This window comes from Musca autumnalis, unplaced genomic scaffold, assembly GCF_047663935.1.
Source record: "Musca autumnalis isolate F117 unplaced genomic scaffold, ASM4766393v1 scaffold_2, whole genome shotgun sequence".
NCBI classification, from domain to species: domain Eukaryota; kingdom Metazoa; phylum Arthropoda; class Insecta; order Diptera; family Muscidae; genus Musca; species Musca autumnalis.
Genome location: NW_027411755.1, coordinates 88,943,033 through 88,964,026, shown reverse-complemented (window position 1 = coordinate 88,964,026; position 20,994 = coordinate 88,943,033). Strand labels below are relative to the sequence as shown.

General features: G+C 34.5%; 1 protein-coding gene across 1 annotated transcript; it reads left to right on the top strand.

The window, feature by feature from the left end:
* The first annotated feature begins 219 nt into the window (after positions 1-219).
* On the top strand, positions 220-20,793 carry Acn (apoptotic chromatin condensation inducer acinus). The gene is made up of 5 exons (XM_073968169.1): positions 220-2,035; positions 2,147-2,360; positions 2,422-2,662; positions 2,740-2,849; positions 19,499-20,793. Exons 1-5 carry the CDS (start codon positions 540-542, stop codon positions 19,727-19,729), a joined length of 2,292 nt encoding a protein of 763 aa, XP_073824270.1. The 5' UTR covers positions 220-539; the 3' UTR covers positions 19,730-20,793.
* Positions 20,794-20,994: the final 201 nt, after the last annotated feature.

Below are 20,994 nucleotides of genomic sequence, written 5' to 3'. Positions count from 1 at the left end.
TTTAGACACACAAATTCCTCGGGAAAGTAAATTGGGTTTTTTGGGAGAGAGCGGAGAGGAAAGAGCTCCTCAATACTCTTTCCTACCCGCTATTTCCTAAAAACTGAATTTATTTTCCCGAGAAATTTGTTTGTCTAAACACGGACAAAACAAAAACCACATGAAAAATGTGTGAGTGATGCCAAGTTTGCTCTTGAAGTTTTCAAGCTGAAACGTTGGACGTTGGATGTGTTTACAGCTTCATGTGGTTGTTGTAACACGACGCTCAACGCGCCGTATGTGCCGGGGCTTTATTTGATAGTCGGTATTTGAAATACAAATAACAGATACCATGCGTATTGATTGTTGTCTATGTACTTGCATAACTGGTAGTCGGTAAAAAAAAGATGGTTCCACACCCGCTTGAGAAAGCATTAATTTGTTAAACTAAGTAAAAACGCGTGAAGAATTTAATACGGGAAATTGTTTTTATCGACTTTTATATATTAAAAAAGAACTAATCTGGTTGCTTAGTACAAAAGCTTTCCTTTGTTTTAAAAATGCGTAGACGTAGTGAACGAAAAAAATCTACGGATGTCTCTTCGCCAGCCCCGGCGTCGCGAAGAACAAACCGTCGTCGCAAGTCCCCATCAGTATCTGAAGATGATAAAAATGAGTTGAAAAGTGTAGATATTAATGAAAAACACTCCCCGGAAGAAGGAGATCGCAGTGCCGACGAAAAGGGAAGAGATTCTAGCGAAGAACGCGTTGGAATACGACGCAGACGAAGTTCACGCAGCACAAGAACCCCTTGCAAGGAAGCACAGGAGTCAAGCCCCGTACGTCGTCGTCGTAATCGAAGAGATCCAACACCGCCAGAAAATAATATTCCTTCTATACAGGAAGAAGATAATGTCAATGACGAAGAAACGTCTGAAAAAAATAATGAGGATAGTAGAAACAAGTTGGAAGGCGAAAAGGAGGGAAATGAAATAAAATCCTCCGAACGGCCAGAACCGACAACAAATGAAGAAAATGATGACAAGCAAGATGAGAAACAGAAAGAGAAGGAGGAAACCCAGGAGCAGCGTGACAATAAAGAAGAAACTTCTGAAAAAGTTGAAGAAAAAACATCAAATAGTGAAAAAACTAATAGAACATATGAGGAGGAGTCACATTCACCGATCAAAAGTGACAAAGAGGTTGTGTCATCAGTGGACGACCAAGAGGAAAAGGATGATCAAGATGAGGTAAAATTACACACCCGTGATAACTCCCCCAGATCACGTAGCAACAGCAGCGTCCGAAAGCAAACCTCGCCAAGAAAGGAATCAAAAGATGACGAAGGGACTGAAGACGGGGAGGTTATCGAAAACGAAGTACAATCTACGGAAGTGGACACTGTAAGAGATGGCTCACCCCAAAAGGATCAACATAAGTTGGAGGAGGTAAACAACAAACAAGACGGTAAAACTAATGAAACCTCTAATACTACTGCAGCAGCCGATACAGGTCACAACAACACTACAACCGTTTCCGCCACCAATACCACTACCCGCAAGCGTCGTTGGATTACAAAGAAAGCCACCGAAAGCAAAGAGCCCATTATGGCCATATCCACAGATTCGTTGAAGACTCTTATTGCAGATGTTCATCCTGTGCCGTTGAGCGATGTGCAATTAGAGTCTTCATCTGATGTTGAGGATGTGACCTCTGAGCGCGAAGAAGGTGAACAGTCTCCTTCACCAGAACCCGAAAGACGTCGCATATCAACGGACAAAATAGAAATATCCGTCAAGCCGAGACTTCCACCAAAGGAGAGCAGTCGTCCAAATCAGATGGTTCCTGGTGTCGGAACTTTGCCGGATCCCATACAACGCCAACCTAGTCCGGCCCGAAACCAATCGAGTTGCGTTTTATATATAACAAACTTAGTACGCCCCTTCACAGTACTACAACTGAAGGGACTCTTAGCGAGAACTGGTAAAATTGTTGAAAATGGATTTTGGATCGATCGCATTAAATCGAAATGCTACGTTGAGTATGAAACTGAAGAGTAAGTAGAATCACATTAGTTAAACATACATTTTCTAATATTCTTAATCTTAATTAATTAATAATATTAATAATATTCTTAATCTTAACATGTTTCATTTTACCCATGTAGTGAAGCGGTTGAGACACGCCACGCTTTACATGGTGTACGTTGGCCTGCTTCAAATCCAAAATGTTTAAATGTCGATTTTGGAAATAAGTCTGATATGCTTAAAGCAATTGAATCTACAAAGGAAGAGGCTCCAAAGTTTGGCCAAGAAACAAACAAAGATAATGTACTAGTTGGTTCGGGCTGGAATAGAGATCGTATAGAAGATGAAAAAAGGGTAATATGTGAATAACATCTCCTCAAATTTTAAACTAATTTCATTCATATCCTGTGTTTAGGGCTCGCGACCAGTGCGCGAGTGGGATGTTGGCAAAAAGGAGAATCTGGAGCGGGACAATAAGGGTATCAAGGAAATGGAAAGACGTCGAGAACGAAGCCGAGACCGTGAACGTGATTGCTCTAGGAACAGAGATTTTGATCGCAATGATAGGGACAGAAACGATCGCGACAGAAATGATCGTGATAGAGAAAGGAGACAAAGGCGTGATAGAGAAAATCGGAGCAGTAGTTTATCACCAGGTATAAATAATGTGACATACATATAAAGAAAAGTATTCATATGTACTGATATTTTTTTTATAAAATCTTTATTTCAGCACGAAAACAAAAGAAAAAAGATGATCCACCATTAAGATTACTGGACGATCTATTTCGTAAAACTAAGGCAACGCCTTGTATTTATTGGCTTCCATTAACACCAGAACAGGTAATGAAATCTTTAAGTCTTTATATACTCCACCATCGCATGGAGTGATTATATTAAGAAATCAAAAAAAAATCTTATTGTGTATCGAAGTTATCGAGTTTATAATTCATTCTGAAGGAAAGATTTGCCGGTATTAAACCTTCTGAATCATGGATAATGGGAACCTTACATGTCAAAATGTCGAAAAAGTCCCGGAAGGAACTGAGTTAAAAATACGAAAAATTCTACAAAAAATTACTCATTTAATTTGACAAAATGAAGCTACATTAACACCAGAAACTGCAAGAATCTACACCATTTTCACATGTAATTCGTATAATTTCAGTTGTAATTCGAAACATTTCACTTGTAATTTGAGAACTCCAGTTGAATTTCGAATTATTTCATATGTAATTTTAGAACTTCATTTGAAATTCGAATTATTTCATTTGTAATTTGAGAATTCCATATGAAATTAGGATTACTAGACATCGAATATATTTTTTATTAATAAAGATACGAAAATTCTGATTGGACCAAAATTTCGTTTCGAAAAAACTGAACGCAATGACGTGCTCATATTTTCTTTTGCATATGCACAAAATATGCAAAATTTGCAATTATATACATACATATTTTTTGACGAAAACCGTCAAATTGTATTTGGAAAATAATCAAAAAGTTTTCTAAATTAAGTTTATTGTCGTTAAACGTCGGTTTCTTAGCAGATTATTATGTTATTAAGACTCTCCAGGTATTCCGCCACAGCAATAAATCTGGACTAATACATAGGTATAAACAAAAGTGCTTTTCACAAGGTGAGGAAATTTCCAATAAACCAGCCTTCTTATTACAACATAAGTTGCTTTTCTATACAAATTTGTTCAAAGACTCAATCAGAAATTTCAAAATCAACGTATCCAAAAATTTAGATAGTTTCTGCTCGGCCAAAATTGTCTGGCAGAAAAAACAAATGAGCTAGACATTAACCCCCTGTTTTTGTAACTTATTTTTGTTCGTTCGTATATATTCGTTATAATTTAGGCATCTGTAGCTCAGCCCCCAGATGACATACATACCTAATTGTTCGTATACCCGTTCCATATACAGCTAAGAATTGCTAATTTAAAAATCAGCGCTCTACACTTGCGCTAAAGCGAGTAAATCGATCTACAAAATTTGACAATTCGTGTGAGAAGAATAATTTTTTTTTTACAAAAACTGGGGGTTAGACTAAGAATTTTGTTGTTGGAATTCCAAATTTTTATACAAAATCTTTAAGTAGTTCTCATAGGGGTTGATTTCCCACTAGAACTTTGATTTTATTTTTTTGTACTTAGTTTTAGGTTTTAGTTTTAAGTCTTAGTTTGTAAGTCCTAGTTTTAAGTCTAAACATCGGAGTTTTCTCTCACTGCGATGTTAACGCTATGAGCAAGCGTGTTACCTTTTATTTTCCAATTTAAAAAATTGTCTTATCGTATCACTAAAAACACGAGTTGAATCTCCTCTACCGTTATTAAAACTATACACTATAGTTTTAAGTATGTCCAATAATGTTTGTATTTTGCTTTAATGACTCGTAAAAAGACTCAATAAATTCCAACTTCAGTTTACTCTCAACACCTGTTGTGAACGGACATATTTTTACTCAGCGCACGCAGTTACATTTTTCTCTTTACAACAACGATTTGTTACGAACATTTTCTTACGTGTAAAGTGCTACAGTGATAATAATTAAGCCATCGCTATCATGGCATCCTCCTCAGGAGGAAATTACTATGGGATCTTAGATCCCGATGGGGGTAACCAATCCCCCAAACGGAAAAAACAAAAGACTACACCTTTAGTTCTGGGAAGCTCTTTGAACTTTCCCAGCCTAACTCATCAAAAACCCAAAAATCAAGCTTGTCCAAAATATGTGGTAATGAAAAGCAAAAATACGGAGAAAACGCTAAAATCCTTCAACATTTTCCTGATATCAAAAGCAATACAAGGAATTTCTTCCGAACCCACTCTCAAAACAATATTCACCCGTGATGGAAATCTTCTTTTCTTAACAAAAAATGAAGCCCAGGCCAACCGCTTTATAAAAACCAAAAACCTTGCTGGCATCTGTCCTGTCGAGTGTTTTTATCATCCAACATTGAACATAGTTAAAGGTTTTGTATACTGCGATCTACTTACAGATCTTTCTACAGAAGAAATTGTTACTGGATTAAAATCTCAAGGTGTTATTGACTGTCAGAAAGTTACTAGATTTAACGATGGTACTGTATACAACACTCCTTCACACATACTAAGTTTCAATTTGTATGAGATACCAAAAACAATTGAAATCGGGATTATTAATTGCATTGTAAAGGAGTACATACCAAACCCCATACAATGCAAAAACTGCTTCAAATTGGGACATACGAAAAAGTTTTGCAAAAATTCTCCGGCATGTGAAGTATGTGCTTCTTCTTTACATGACCCAACACCATGCACATATATCAAATGTATCAACTGCAGTCATGAACACAGAGCCACAAACAAAAATTGTCCAGAGATCCAACAAAGAAAAACGGTACTCAGGTACAAAATACATAACAAATGTTCTTTTAAAGAAGCATCTATTAATGCCCCAAAGCACACTCCAAATGAAATTCCAACTGAGAAACTCTCAGATGCCATTGAAGAGCGTAAAAAAAGATTAGCACTCAACAACAAATCAAACAACACAGAGAATATATCCAATGTCGGTCTAGCTACCAATACCAACACAACACTATCAAAGTCAAAACAAAATCAACAAAACACAAACATATCAAATGAGCAAAATAACTCAGAACCATCAAACTCCAATAAAACTCATCACACAACCATCACCAAAACAAACGACGATAATCTCAACACAAAACAAATAGACAGAGAAGAACTACTCAAAAGTTTCAAATCAAAAATTGAAAGCTTAAACAACAAAAACAAGACAAACCAAGTATCTGAATATACAGATGTATCTCAAACATCATCCTCAAGCGAATCAAATGTATATACTGGCACGCCAGCCAAAATAACGGAAAGAAGATCCGAAATCGACGATCTTCAAGATATTCAAATGAATGAATAATGTTTTTATCTAAAACATTATTTCTTTTTTTCTTTTTCTCAATCATGACTAATTTCAAGATAGTACAGTGGAACATCAAAGGGTTAATAAATAATTACGCAGTCTACCTTTAGCATTCATTGTGAACGGTCGATTTGTGTTACGCGCGCATCTTCTAACAAAATTGACTGCTATTACAAACTCTTTACTCTATTTTGTCATCATACAGGGTGCCTAATATCCTTTGGTGATAAATAAACTCATTATGTCTTCCTCCTCTGGAGGAAATTATTATGGGATCTTGGATCCCGGGGGGTCATCCCCCAGAAGGAAAAAACCGAAGAACCAGACAACATACAGTTTGGGTAATTCCATGGATTATCCACAACTTGCTCAACCGAGACTTAGAAAAGCATGCCCAAAATACGTTATACTAAAGACCACAGATCCAGACAAACCTATTAAATCATACAATATATTTCTGATATCAAAAGCCATAAAAGGAATATCAAGTGAACCTACCTTAAAAACAGTAATTACAAGAGACGGAAATTTACTGATACTGACAAAAAATGAAGCTCAGGCTAACAGATTTATCAAAGCCAAAAATCTAGCTGGAATTTGCCAAATTGAATGCAGTTTGCATCCCAAACTAAACACCATTCAAGGTTTTGTAAGATGCGACCTACTAACAGATCTTACCGAAAACGAAATTGTCGATGGTTTGAAAACGCAAGGAGTTGTCGGATGTAAAAAAATCACATCATACCATGACGGTAAAGTTTTTAACACTTCCTCATGTATCCTGAGTTTTGATCTTTATGATCTACCAGATAGTATTGATATTGGCATTATAAACTGCAAAGTCCGAGATTATGTTCCAGAACCTATACAATGTAAAAATTGTTTCAAGCTAGGTCATACAAAAAAATTCTGTAAAAACAATCCCATATGTGAAGTATGTTCTGCTCTTGAACACGATCCAACACCCTGTTTAAAAATTGAATGCACCAACTGTAATCACGCGCATAGATCCAATAACAAAAAGTGCCCAGTCTTTCAACAAAGAAAAGAAATTTTAAAAATTAAAACAACAAAAAAATGTTCGTTTAAAGAGGCAATACAAGATGCCCCTAAAGCAGAGACCTTTGAAATACCAACTGAGACTCTTGAGAATGCAGTCGCAGAGAGAAAATTGAGAATTAATAAAATGCAAAGACACAATACCGTTAATGAGAACATATCACAACCTACAAACAACGACCAAAGAACCAAAGAATTAGAAATAACCCCAGAACGCAGAACCAACAACAAAACATCAATACCCACAACATCAACACAAATCATAACAACAACTTTCAACGAACAAAACACTCAAAGCACAACTTCAAAAGCAAGTGAAACCACAACTTCAAAAGCAAAAGAAACCACTTCTCCCAAAACAAACCAAAACCAAATAAATAGAGAGAAAATAATAAAAGATTTTCACTCAAGAATAGAAACACTCTCTCGGAGTAATTTAGATGCTCCAAACAATGTATCTACAAACATCACACACACAGCGGAAAACAAAGCAACACCAGCAAAAATAACATCAAGAAGACCAGAAATGGATTCTAAAGATTTAGATATGATGGATGAATAAATATGCTTCCGGTTGAGCCGAAGACACAGTCAACGTCTGGGTAGAGTTATGCATCATTTCTGGCGGGGGAATGAAGACAAAGGCGACCAAGTTCGCATTTTTCTTTATTCTTTTGCCGGGGAAGGTGCGTGGCACTGCTCAGGCGTTGATTGTGTTTTCGGCTTTAACTTTTGTATCTTTATTTATATCCTCATGTCTAATTTTAGAATTACACAGTGGAATATAAAGGGATTAATTAACAACTACATTGACCTACAGTTACTGATAAAAGACCATAATCCAGATTTCATATCTCTTCAGGAGACACATATACCATATAATACGTCTCCAATATCTCCAAACACATTTACTTCACACTCATCCAATCACATCGGCAACACAACTGCCAAAGGTGGAATAGCTGTATTTATAAAAAACAGCATTTCACACAAACGAATCTTCAATTCATCAAAAATCTTAAATATTGTAATAGAAGTTACTCTACATATTAAAATTACAATTATTTCAATTTATATTCATCCAAATGAGGTATTTGATGAAAACGATATACTCGAACTCTTCGAACACATAAATACACCCACCATTCTCATTGGAGATGTAAATAGTTGGAATACTCTTTGGGGCTCCAACAAAAACAACACAAGGGGCGTTATTTTGGAAAATGCACTAAACACACAAAATTTATGCATTCTAAACGACGGAAAACCTACTCATTTTTCCACTTTCCATACATTTTCCAACATCGACATTGCTTGTTGCTCACTATCATTGCTACCATTTACATCAAGCTTTACATTACCAGACTTGTACCATAGTGATCACTACCCCATAATCACTAATATCACCACTCCCACGAATATCTCACAAGGCAAACCCATCGCCAAATATAACTACAAAAACGCTAATTGGGACTTGTACAAACAATTAGCTGATGAACAATTCAAAAACAAGCAATTGAATGGAAACGTCAACAAAGTCAATGCTATAATCACTAAAAGCATAAGAAATGCAGCAAACCGAAGTATACCCTTAAAACAAAACAAAAAGAAGCTTTCTGTCCCTTGGTGGAATCATAAGCTTACAATTCTCCGAACAGATAAGGTGAAAAAATGGCGTATTTTCCAAAGAAGACCGACAATGGAAAATTTTCTTTCTTATAAAAAAAGTAATGCCAAATTCAGGTTTGAGAACAAAAAGGAAAAAATGATTTGCTTTGAAAATTTTACAAAAACCATAAGTAGAGACACTCCTCTTTCAACAGTCTGGCAAAAAATCAACAGGATCTCTAGTAAGAATACGGCACATCGTATTTCAGCAATAGAAGCAAACAATGAAATTTTAACTGACTCACTTGATATTGGTAACTATTTTGGGCATCGTTGGTCGGAAGACTCCTTAGACAGAAACTTTCATCCGGACTTCTGGATCGCTAAAAATAATTTTATATCAAACTTTAATAATATACCTGGTAACCGGCACGCATCTGTTATTGAACAAAATATTTCAATAATAGAGATATCTCAAGCGTTGAGAAAAGTTACGGGAAGCAGTCCTGGACATGATCGTATCACATACCTTATGATACAAAATTTGTCAGATTACGGCATATCTGTATTGCAAAAATTATACAACCTAATTCTTAACACAGGCGTAATTCCCCACTCATGGAAATCGGCTGTTGTATCAGCAATACCCAAGCCCAACAAAAGTAAAACCGATTTCTCCGGCTATCGTCCGATTTCATTGCTACCATGCATATCCAAATTAATGGAACGAATTATTTCCAAAAGAATATCATGGTTTTTAAAAAGTCGCAAATTAATAGCAACAAACCAAGTTGCATTCAAAGAAAACCAAGGCTGTACTGATGCATTGTTATACATCGATTACTTCGTTACGAAAGCGCTATCGTCAAGAAATCATGCGTCAATTTTAGCAATTGACTTTGAAAAGGCTTTTGACCGGATAGGGATGCACGTTATTCTAGAAGCACTAAGATCTTGGGGAATCAGAGGAAAAATTCTAAATTACGTAAAATCCTTCCTAACAAACAGAAGTTTTAGAGTGAGAATTAATAATCAATATTCCCGAAACTTTCAAATACACAACGGAATACCCCAAGGATCACCACTATCCGTGATTCTTTTCCAAATTGCATTTAACGAAATAAGTGTTATCGTAAACAAGCACAGCAAAATTCACCACTGTCTATATGCAGACGATTTATACATCATAAGCCTAAATAAAAATAATGATGAAACCAATGAAGTCTTTTCCGGAATAATTCAGGAGATCAATAATTGGGCAAAAACATCAGGAGCAAAAATATCGCCATCTAAATCCTCTGTATTGCATATTTGCAGAAAACATAACTGCATATATCCCAATCTTACAATTAACAACACAGTCTTTCCCTGTGTCAACAAATTAAAAATCTTGGGAGTTGTTTTCGAAAAAAACTATCGTTGGAATGAACACATTTTAAATCTAAAAAGGAGCCTTGTCCCCAGGGCGAACATAATTAAATATCTATCTAGTCGGAGCTTTACCCACATAAGCACCCTAAAATATCTTGTCAATACCTTGGTGTTGAGCAAAATAGACTATGGGCTATTTCTCTTCGGAAACAGTCCAAAAACTACACTGCGCCACATTAAAACTGTATATCACAACAGTATCCGGGCTAGTATTTACGCGTTTCGGACAACACCTATAAGCATTCTGTATATAGAATCTGGATTACCATCCTTGGAAAATCGATACATAGAATGTAGAAACATGCTGCTACCCAAAATCATGGCTACAAATTCTTCAATTTTGGATGAAATAGTGACAAAGGTGATTTCAGCCAAGAGAACCCCCAAAATGAAGTCCACAATATATAATTGCGTACATAACAACATTTTGCTTTTTAAGGAAAAATTACCACATTACCAGTCAAAATTCGCTGTATGGAAGTACACAAATTCAAGTTGTATACTTAATTTTACTCGATTTTCGAAAAAAGACACTCCGAACGAAGTGTATCTTCAACTTGTTGCAGAATATATATCAAAGCAATCCGATTGGGTGTTCTTATACACGGATGCGTCAAAAAACAATTTAACTTCTGCTTATGCAGTTGTTGATGAAAATGGAAGAACAATTGGAGCAAAATGTTTAAAAGACAACGCATCAATTTTTACTGCTGAAGCAGCTGGAGTATTACACGCCCTAAACTTAGCTTTGGAATCAAATAAAAAAACTGCTATATTCACGGACAGTCTATCTGTCGTAAAAGCTGATTGTAATATTTCTAATAACAAATGGATATCAATAAATAAAATACGTGATATTCTAATGGAAAATAAAAGTAATGTGCAACTTGTTTGGATCCCAGGACACGTTGGGCTAACCGGAAACGTTTGGGCAGACACGGCCGCAAAATACGCTTGCTCTGCGCCATTGATAACAGATGATCTAATGGAAAAATGTGACTTAAAAAAACAAATTAAAACAACGTTACAACAACACGTTGCAGAACAAAGTATAAGCTTTCAACACAGGCACTATAACCTTGTAAATCAAGACTGTCAAAGCCCATCCTATCCCTCCAATATGGAAAAAAGAAAAATTCGAGTTTTCTCGCGCCTTCGAATGGGACACACCATCACAACACACCTCCACCTGATTAATAAAAACCTTAACAACAAATGCCAAAGATGCGATGGAGACATCATATGTACGGTTGAACACATTTTTACTGAATGCAATTCTTTACGCCATCACCAAAACAAATTTCTTCAAAACAAAGGAATAGATATCCTACAAATCCCAACTGTGGAAAATATTGATGCTGCATTCAATTTCATATCTTCTTGTAAAATTCCTATATAATACCTATATCCAAATGTATATTATTACATAGCTGATAGCCATTGCTGCTAATGCTATTTTCCCATATTATTTACCTTATATTAAATATAAGTTAAATATGAATAAATAAATAAATAAATAATAAATAAATAAATAAATAAATAATTACGTTGATCTACAAATGTTAATCCAAGATCATCACCCGCATTTCATCTCACTACAGGAAACACACGTTCCTTTTCAATCCCAAGCCATAGCACCAAACGCCTTTACTGCTTACTCCATCAACCACCCCTCAAATATAGCGGCAAAAAATGGCTTAGCTGTTTTTATTAAGAAACATATACCTCACAAAAGGATTTACAATTCCTCTAAACTCCTAAACATCGTTATGGAAATAACACTAAATATCAAAATAACAGTTATATCGCTGTATATACATCCTAATGAGTCATTTACTGTCAACGACATTTCATCGCTTTTTGAAAACATCCAATCTCCAGTTTTGTTAATTGGAGACGTCAACTGCTGGAATATACTATGGGGTTCCCAAACAAATAATTCTAGAGGAGTACTTCTGGAACAGGCTTTGAATATGCACAATATGTGTATTTTAAATGATGGCAATGCTACCCATCTATCCACCTTAAACACATTTACGAACATTGATATTGCGTGCTGCTCCACTGCCCTCTTACCAATTGCATCGTCGGAGACAATAAATAATCTATATAGCAGCGACCATTTCCCTATTGCAACAACAATTAGCACAAATTCTTCTTGGACATCTGTAAAACGTATGCCAAGATTCAATTTTAAAAATGCGAAATGGCCACTCTACAGTTCTGCCGTAGATTCAGATTTAGTCGGCAAATCACTCAACAGTAATCCTAATAAAATAAACGCTACAATAACCAAAGCAATACGATCTGCGGCAAACAAGCATGTACCAATAAAAAAGGATTACAAGAAACATTACGTCCCCTGGTGGAACAAAGATCTAAATATCTATCGTCAAAACAAAATAAAAACATATCGGATTTTCCGTAGAAGTCCAACAGTGAGCAACCGAATTATTTACAAAAAATCAAATGCAAAGTTCAGGTATGAATGTAAGCAAGCAAAAATAAAATGTTTCATACAGTTCACAAACACAATCAGTAGAGATTCTCCCTTGTCTGACATTTGGAATAAAGTAAATAGAATTTCCAACCGGAATACATCGCACACTTTCACTGCCATGGAAGACAATAATGACATTCTTACTAATCCTACCGATATTGCAAACCTTTTCGGTCGAAAATGGTCCGCAGAATCTTCGGATAACAATTTCACCACAGAATTTTACAACGCAAAAAACGCCATCGCAAACAAATTCTTTAATCCTGCAACCAATAAATACTCGTCCTTTATGGAGCATGAGATAACCATTTCGGAACTAAATCTAGCTTTAAAAAAAGTTAAAGGTAACACACCCGGGCATGACCGCATCTCTTATGTGTTTTTACAAAACCTCTCCAGCGTGGGCAAAGATAAACTTTTGTCGTTATACAACGTAATCTTCGACACTGGTGTTATACCCTACTCATGGAAATCGGCCATAATTGTTCCCATTCCAAAACCAAATAAGAGTAAAACCAACTTCTCCGGATATAGGCCAATCTCATTACTGCCTTGTCTCTCAAAATTAATGGAACGAATAATTTCGAGCCGTTTAGCATGGTTTTTAAAAACAAGAAAACTAGTTACATCTAACCAAGTAGCATTCAAAGCCAATCAGGGTTGCTCCGATGCCCTTCTCCATATAGATTTCTTTGCCACCAAAGCTATCTCCACAAAAAATCACATATCTATACTGGCTATTGACTTCGAAAAAGCATTTGACCATATTGGTATCCACGTCATCATTGACTCGTTAATATCTTGGGGTTGCGGCTCTAAAATTTTAAATTATATCAAATCTTTTCTCTCTGGAAGAACTTTTAGAGTAAAAATAAATAATTTTTTCTCTAAAAGTTTCAATTTGCAAAATGGTATACCCCAAGGATCGCCGTTGTCAGTAACCCTTTTCCAAATTGCTTTCAACCACATCAGCGCTATAATCAACAAATACAATAAAATCTACCATTGCATGTATGCTGATGATGTTTACATATTAAGTATGCAAAAAGACAACAACCAGACCAATGCAGCATTCTCCAAAATAATTCGTGAGTTATTAAACTGGTCCAAAACATCTGGATCAAAAATATCCTCATCGAAATCCTCAATACTTCATATATGCAGAAAGCAGAGATGCCAACCCAACGAATTTTCAGTTGAGGACATTACTTTTGCATATGTCAATGATTTAAAAATTCTGGGCATAACATTTACGAAGAATTACAGATGGAAAACCCATATTTTAAAACTGAAAAAGGAGTTAATTCCCAGAGCAAACGTCATCAAATATTTGTCGAGCAGGTGCTACGCACATATCAACACACTTACGTATCTAGTGAAAACACTAGTACTAAGTAAAATTGATTATGGATTTTACATGTATGGCAACAGCCCAAAGTCTTCGCTAAAATTCATCAAATCTGTATACCACGACTGCCTAAGATCAAGTTTATATGCTTACCGTACAACACCAATTAAAATATTGCTAGCTGAATCGGGGTTGCCATCACTAGAGGAAAGATTTACTGAGAGTAAAAACAGACTATTGCCCAAAATTATGTCTATAAACTCATCGATAATAGATGAAGACGTCAATAAGGCAATTTCATCAAAACGTGTACCTAAAATGCCATCTATTATATATGAATGTATCCACAACAATATCATTGATTTTAAAAATAAGGTGACGAGTTACTCTTCAAAATATCCCTTTTGGATGTTCCCCAAAAATTCATGTGATATATCTTTATCATTTTTCAAAAAGGATAACACGCCCAACGAGATGTACGTGTCACATTTCCAGCAAATTATAGCACAGCACGCCGATTGGTCAACAATTTTTACTGATGCTTCAAAAAATGACTTTACAACCGCTTATGCAGTTGTAAATAAAGCTGGCAACATACTTGCTTCTAAAATTACATCCAACTACTGCTCTATTTTTACCGCCGAAGTAGCAGGAATTTTACAAGCTATCACTATTGCACAACAATCCAAAGGAAAAACAATAATTCTAACTGACAGTCTATCTGCGATAAAATCAATATTGAACATATCAAACACCAAATGGGCTGGCATCAATAAAATAAGGGACCTACTTACATCACACAGCAATAAAATAAAGATAGCGTGGATTCCCGGACATGTTGGTTTATCTGGTAATGTGTATGCTGACGCGGCTGCGAAGTTAGCTTGCAACTCACCATTGCTCTTTGATAATATTATCGAAAGTCTTGATCTCAAAGCAAACATCTTAGCCCATCTTCATGAACAACACATTGCTAACATGAACAGTTTTAAACATCACCACTATAGTGATGTTAACCCACAAAACCAAGCAGCTGTATATCCTACGAACATTGAGAAAAAGAAAATTAAGATATTTTCCCGTTTACGCATGGGACATACAATCCTAACACACCAACACCTAATTAATAAGAATATGGATAATAAATGTCCCAAATGTGGAGCTGTTGTAGACGTCAAACATATACTTCAATCTTGCAGCATCCTATCTCAACAACAACGCACTCTTCTGCAAAGCAGAGGATTTGATTTAATCAAAACTACCAATATTCAAAATATAAATTCAATATTTATGTACATAAAACGAAACAATATTATTATCTAAATTTCAAAAAAAAAAAAAAAAAAAAAACAATGTAAAAAATTAATTTTAAACAAGCATGAGCTGATGGCCTTTGTAGCTAATGCTCTTGTACTCCTTTTGTAATTATCCTTATATTAACTATAAGTATAATTCTAAATAAATAAATAAATAAATTCCAACTTCGACTTGTTGGAATTTAATTAAAAATTTGCGCGTGCCTTCGCTTTTTTCTGTTTGTTTTGTTATTGTTGAAGATTCAATAATATGATTGCTTAAGTCTGGAGTATTCCCCCATTGGCTTAACTTCATTATTACTTTCTTTAATGGGGGAATACTCCAGACTTAAGGAATCATATGATTGAATCTTCAACAATAACAAACAGAAAACAGCGAAGGCACGCGCAAAAAGGAATTTTTAAATAAATTCCAAATTTCCTGTAGTGGAATTCTGTAACTCATTTTTTGAGTTACCGACAAAAATCGGTAACATTAAAACGAAAAATTATGAATGAAAAACACCAATAAAAGTTGACAGCACTGTTGCTATCGGTAGGATTTAGCAATATCTTTATTTTGGTTGTGAACTACCGACATTTTTCGTTAATTAACGAAATTATTAGCATTTTAATTTTACCGATATTTGTCGAAAAATGAGTTACAGAATTCCACTACAGGTTACCAATTTACTATGCAACAAGACTCAAATTACAGAAAAAGCCAATCAGATAGTGAAAGTAGAGCTAGAAATATGACGTTTTAAGATTTACATCAGGATGTAAGCAAAATACGGGACAAGTGTGAAATTTCATCTTTTTGGAAATAAAGATTCCTTGAAATCTTTGCCTTTTAGGTGTATAGTGCCTTATGATAACTACCGAAATACGTCGAGCGTATACTTTTTGAAAGTTGAAAAAATTTAACTTTGACAGAACGTTATTGTTTGTATGTGTGTGTGTGTTTTGTATTCTAAAAACAAAAGCCCAACAAAACATGAAATACAATTTATTGCAAAGGAAATTATTTGTTTTACGAATGAAAACATTTAAATAAGTTTCGGTCGCGGATTTTGTGTTTTAAATGTGATTTTGGACTCAATGTATTTGGGTAATACTGAGCGTCCGTATTACCCAAAGAGAGCGTTGTTGTGGTAGGTTGGTGAGTTAAATATTATTGACATTTATTACAAATAAACATTTTTTCCATAACTACTTAGAATTTTCTTGTTATTAATGCAAATTTCTTTGCCCTAGTTTTCCACTATAGAAATAATTTACTCTTTTCAGTTAAGTGTGCAAACAATTTATAGCAATACAATTACTTTGTACTTAAACTGAATTTCTCATAATTTTCAATATTAATATGGAACAAAACAAAAAGCAGTTAAAGTACAAAGTAATTGTATTGATATGAATCAACCACTATAACTTAGCCATTTATTAGCCGATTTGAACAAATAATAGCTTATTCGAAAGATACTATTCCCCCCTTTAAAAGGGATCAATAGAAATCCCGTTGTAGAAAAAGGAGATATGCCCGTTTAAATTGGAAAATGTAAGAAACCCAGATTTTCACTACTTTTACTGTTATATAATAATAAAACGAAGTGACCCAAGCGAACCAAAGGTATTTTCATTGTCCATGGACCCAATCACGATCCAATTTTGTAACAACTTTGGTAGCACATTGTCATTTATTGATATTTGTCGAAAAATTTGCGCAGTCTCAAGGCCAAAACTGCCTGAAGGAGCATTCCAAAACTTTTGCGATGTACTCGAGATATCTTAATTATTGTGTTGGCTACAATTTTGGTCTTTTTGTTGGATCGCAAATATCAATGGTTTGGCTGTTATATGCCAAAATACCAAAAAAAAAACGTCAATAAAAACTTCAAGTCAAAATCGGGAGGCTCGATTTTCACCGTAGACATATGGTCCAGTGGACTTTTTTGATCAGTCCAATCCCAGGAATCAGAAACGATAGGCTTGCTTTCATTAGATGTACTAGAAACACACAATTAATTTTTCCACGTTTATACGAAAGATCTTTTATTATTCGCTCTGCACGTTTGTGGAATTAACTTCCTGCAGAGCTACGGCAGTTTTCGTTTTCCAGAAGTGTATTTCGACGAAGGTTTGAAAGCTTTGCTGTTAATAATACGATGGGCTGATGTGATATAATAGTCACGTATATATCTTGACATTTTTTTGTCGATTCTACTGTATTGGAATTACTGATGCATTGATTTAATTTGTATATTACCAACAATGGGCATATGATAACTCTTTCTTCATTTTGGCTGGGGAGCCTTATTTTTGCCTCGTAGTTGTTTTGCGCACACACATGTGTACATTTAATTAAATACATATTATTATAAGTCTGTCTGGTTACTTTCCCAGCAAGAATTGTCCAGCAAGAACTTTCTCAGAGAGTAAGGGGTTTTTATTCTCTTTTGCTAGAAAATTGTAAAAAGTAAACAGACACCTTCCCAGGAAAAACAAGCAAGCAATCAGCTGACTTGTCAAAACAGAACAATTTGTCCGCCAACAAAGGAAGCAAACACGTTGTATTTTATTAAAAATAAAAAAGAAAATGAAACAAAAAAGTATTTTTCCACTTTACAAATTTGTTCTCCATAAAACAATACAATTAGACTATGTTATTTCCACAATAAAATTGTTTTTAATGTTCACAAACATAAATCAACAAAAAACTAAAAACGGCTGATTGATTGTTTTCAGGAAGAAGAAGAGCTTGCAGGTGCTTGCTAGAAGAAATTTGTCCAGCAAGAATTTGCAAGCTCTCAGTGAAAGAACTGTCAAAATGTCTCTCTCGAATCGCTCTCTTTTGCTGGTTTTTTGTGTTAACAGACGACTTCCAGCAACAATTGGTACAAACTGTTACAAATTTTAGGGTAACCAGACACACCCAGTGGGAAAATGGAGAATAGATTACATTGAGAATAAATAACTTATAGCATTATATGATTTACATTATAGAATTTGTCAAAAATAATCGAAAAAAGAATGCAATTTGAGCAAAAATTAATTATACCACTGTTGTTATAGGATGCATTATGTTATTCATCCCAATTGAAGCGAAATGGTAATTTCTTTTGACGAAATTTACAAATTGATTACCGTCTATATTCCAGAATCTGTATATGATGGAATGTGTAGTTTCATAGTTTTTTATCCTGATTCTGTGTCCCGTTATTTTCGGACGACTTCACGACGCGTCATTGTTTAAGTTTGTAAATTTGTTTAGTTTTGTTTCATTCGTGTGACGGTGAAAATGTACGTTTTTTAAATGTATTCAAAGCGACATTGGAGGCGTTTAATATCAAATAAAAAGAAACGTTGTGCAAGTGCATACATCAAATGAAAACAAGTAAGTTAAATTGTTCAACATTTGCAAATTCAATACTTTTATAACATAAATATTAATATACATTATTTATTACAGAAGTGTCAACGTGCGAAGGATATGACGAGAAAGAATACAAAAAGATATTAAAAAGGCATTCCATCTGACTAAATAAAGACAGTTTAATAATAGTTGGTTTACATTTAAGAAATCCGCTCGATTTCAATTGTCAATTCCATTGCTCAAACGTCAAATGAAAGCCAATGGATTTCGGATGAGTTTTCATTTGACGTATACGCAAAGGAATTGACAGTTGAAATACACTCGATTTTGTTTTTGTATTCTGGTAATACGTGCATATATTTATAAAAATATGTTTATTACTAATAAAAAAAATAATAAAATATAAAATAATAAAAAATTTAATTAAAATAAATATTTTTCAAAAAAAAAAAATACATCTTTTTAATCTATTATGGGGGAAAAAATTAAATAAATAATCAATTATATAATGTATTCTTGAAATAGTGTCCAAAAATGTATTATATTGAATGCATTATATTATGAATCACTGAGGCAAACAAAAGGAATGCATTATTTTCCTAGGACATGCACCGTGTTAACAATAATGTATTCTGGAATCAATAAATCATAGTGTTTATGCATTACCTCCTCGTTTACCATTGCTTCCATTTTCCCACTGGGCAGCTTATAAGATTTGAATTGTAATATTTTAAGATACATTTCCGGATTTGAAAAACACATTTGTAGTTCTTTGCATGTTGTGACATTGATAGGCCAAATGGCTTCTTGGCAACATATAAACTAAAAATAAATAAATATAAATAATAGGTTATCCATTCTCCGTGATAAATTCGTCAAAAGTATGCACATGGAAACTAGTGAAAATATAATTATAACATAGATTTTTTGTTTTTTAATTGCAGATTGCTGAAAAGGAAGCTTTACGTTTAAAGCGCTTAGAGGAACAAAAACAACGGCTAAAACAGAGAGAACAAGAACGAGAAAAAGAACGCGAAAGGGAACGTGAGCGTGAAAGAGAACGAGAACGCAATAGACAAAATCACGATAGAGACAGATCTAGAGATCGTGATCATCGGCGGCCAAGATCGAGTGACCGAAGACGTTCACGCAGCCGTGATCGACGTCGTTATTAATGTGGCCGTGGTGGTATTTTTCTCTTATTGCAGATCAATTTTAAAGAGGCATATTTTTCATGTCTTATTTTCCATTTTTTCTATATTTAGGGAGACAACGATATTTCCCTCAAAAATTCAAAAAGCAGCATAACGTTTGTTTTTTGACCCCTTTATGAATTGGAATGTTTCTTCCAATTCCAGACTTTTGTATTCTTGCGTAAACAGTAAGATGATTTCCGTGGAAAAAAACAACAATTTTTCTGAACCAAAAATTGTTTCTTATTTATTTTTGTTAATAATTCAATAATCGTCTCGTTGCTTCTCTCAGCTATAATTAGGTATTCCTCTGAACAAAACGGATTTATTTCGTTTCTCCATTATACATTGTGTATATTCTTTATTCTTCTTTATATACATTTATTTGCAAATGGTTTTTTATATATCTTTTTTGTTTTTTTCATTTATTAAAACATTTTTGATCTTAAGAACTTTTTAGCGCATACTAGAAATTCGAAATCTGATCTGCCATCCCTATATATAAATTACTGCTACCTACTACATTCAGCCAGTGTATGTTGTCATGTCCATATAACGCCCCGTAATTGCCCTGTAATGATGAAAGGAATTCCTATGCTACCAATCGCACACCAACAGTGAAGCTTATCACATAGCCGTCAGTAATAATATTAGCAACAACATCGTCCCTAAAACAAACAAATGAGGACCGTCATCTGTATTGCCTGCTGAGCTCACATACATCTGCTAAAAGTGAGAAATATATCCATTATACGTTTATATTAACGTACATAAATTTACAATAAGATTGGTGACAAAAGTTCGTGGAATAAATACAAACGGAAATTCAGATTAAACAAAAAAAAAACATTTGAAGCGAAATACAAAATAGTCTGTTGCCAACCTACACTCAAAATTGCTAATGCAACACCACAATAAAGTATATAAACCACCCACATAAAACACCATATAAACAAAGATTAAAACTTTTAAATGTTTGTATCATCCACACACTAAATATTAAATTATAACAAACAATACAAATAAAGAAAGAATACACAAATCTATCTATGTATTTTTCCTAAGAGCTTCTTGTAGACTAAAAATAAGGGCAAACAATATCGTCACATGTACTACTGTATATACTAGAGTGGTTTTAAAAAATCGATGTGGGATTTTTTATGCGGGGCACACTCCTAACATGTTTAGTCTTGTTAAAAATTAAGATTGCCAGAGTTTGAACTCAATCGGAATATGTTAACACGTGC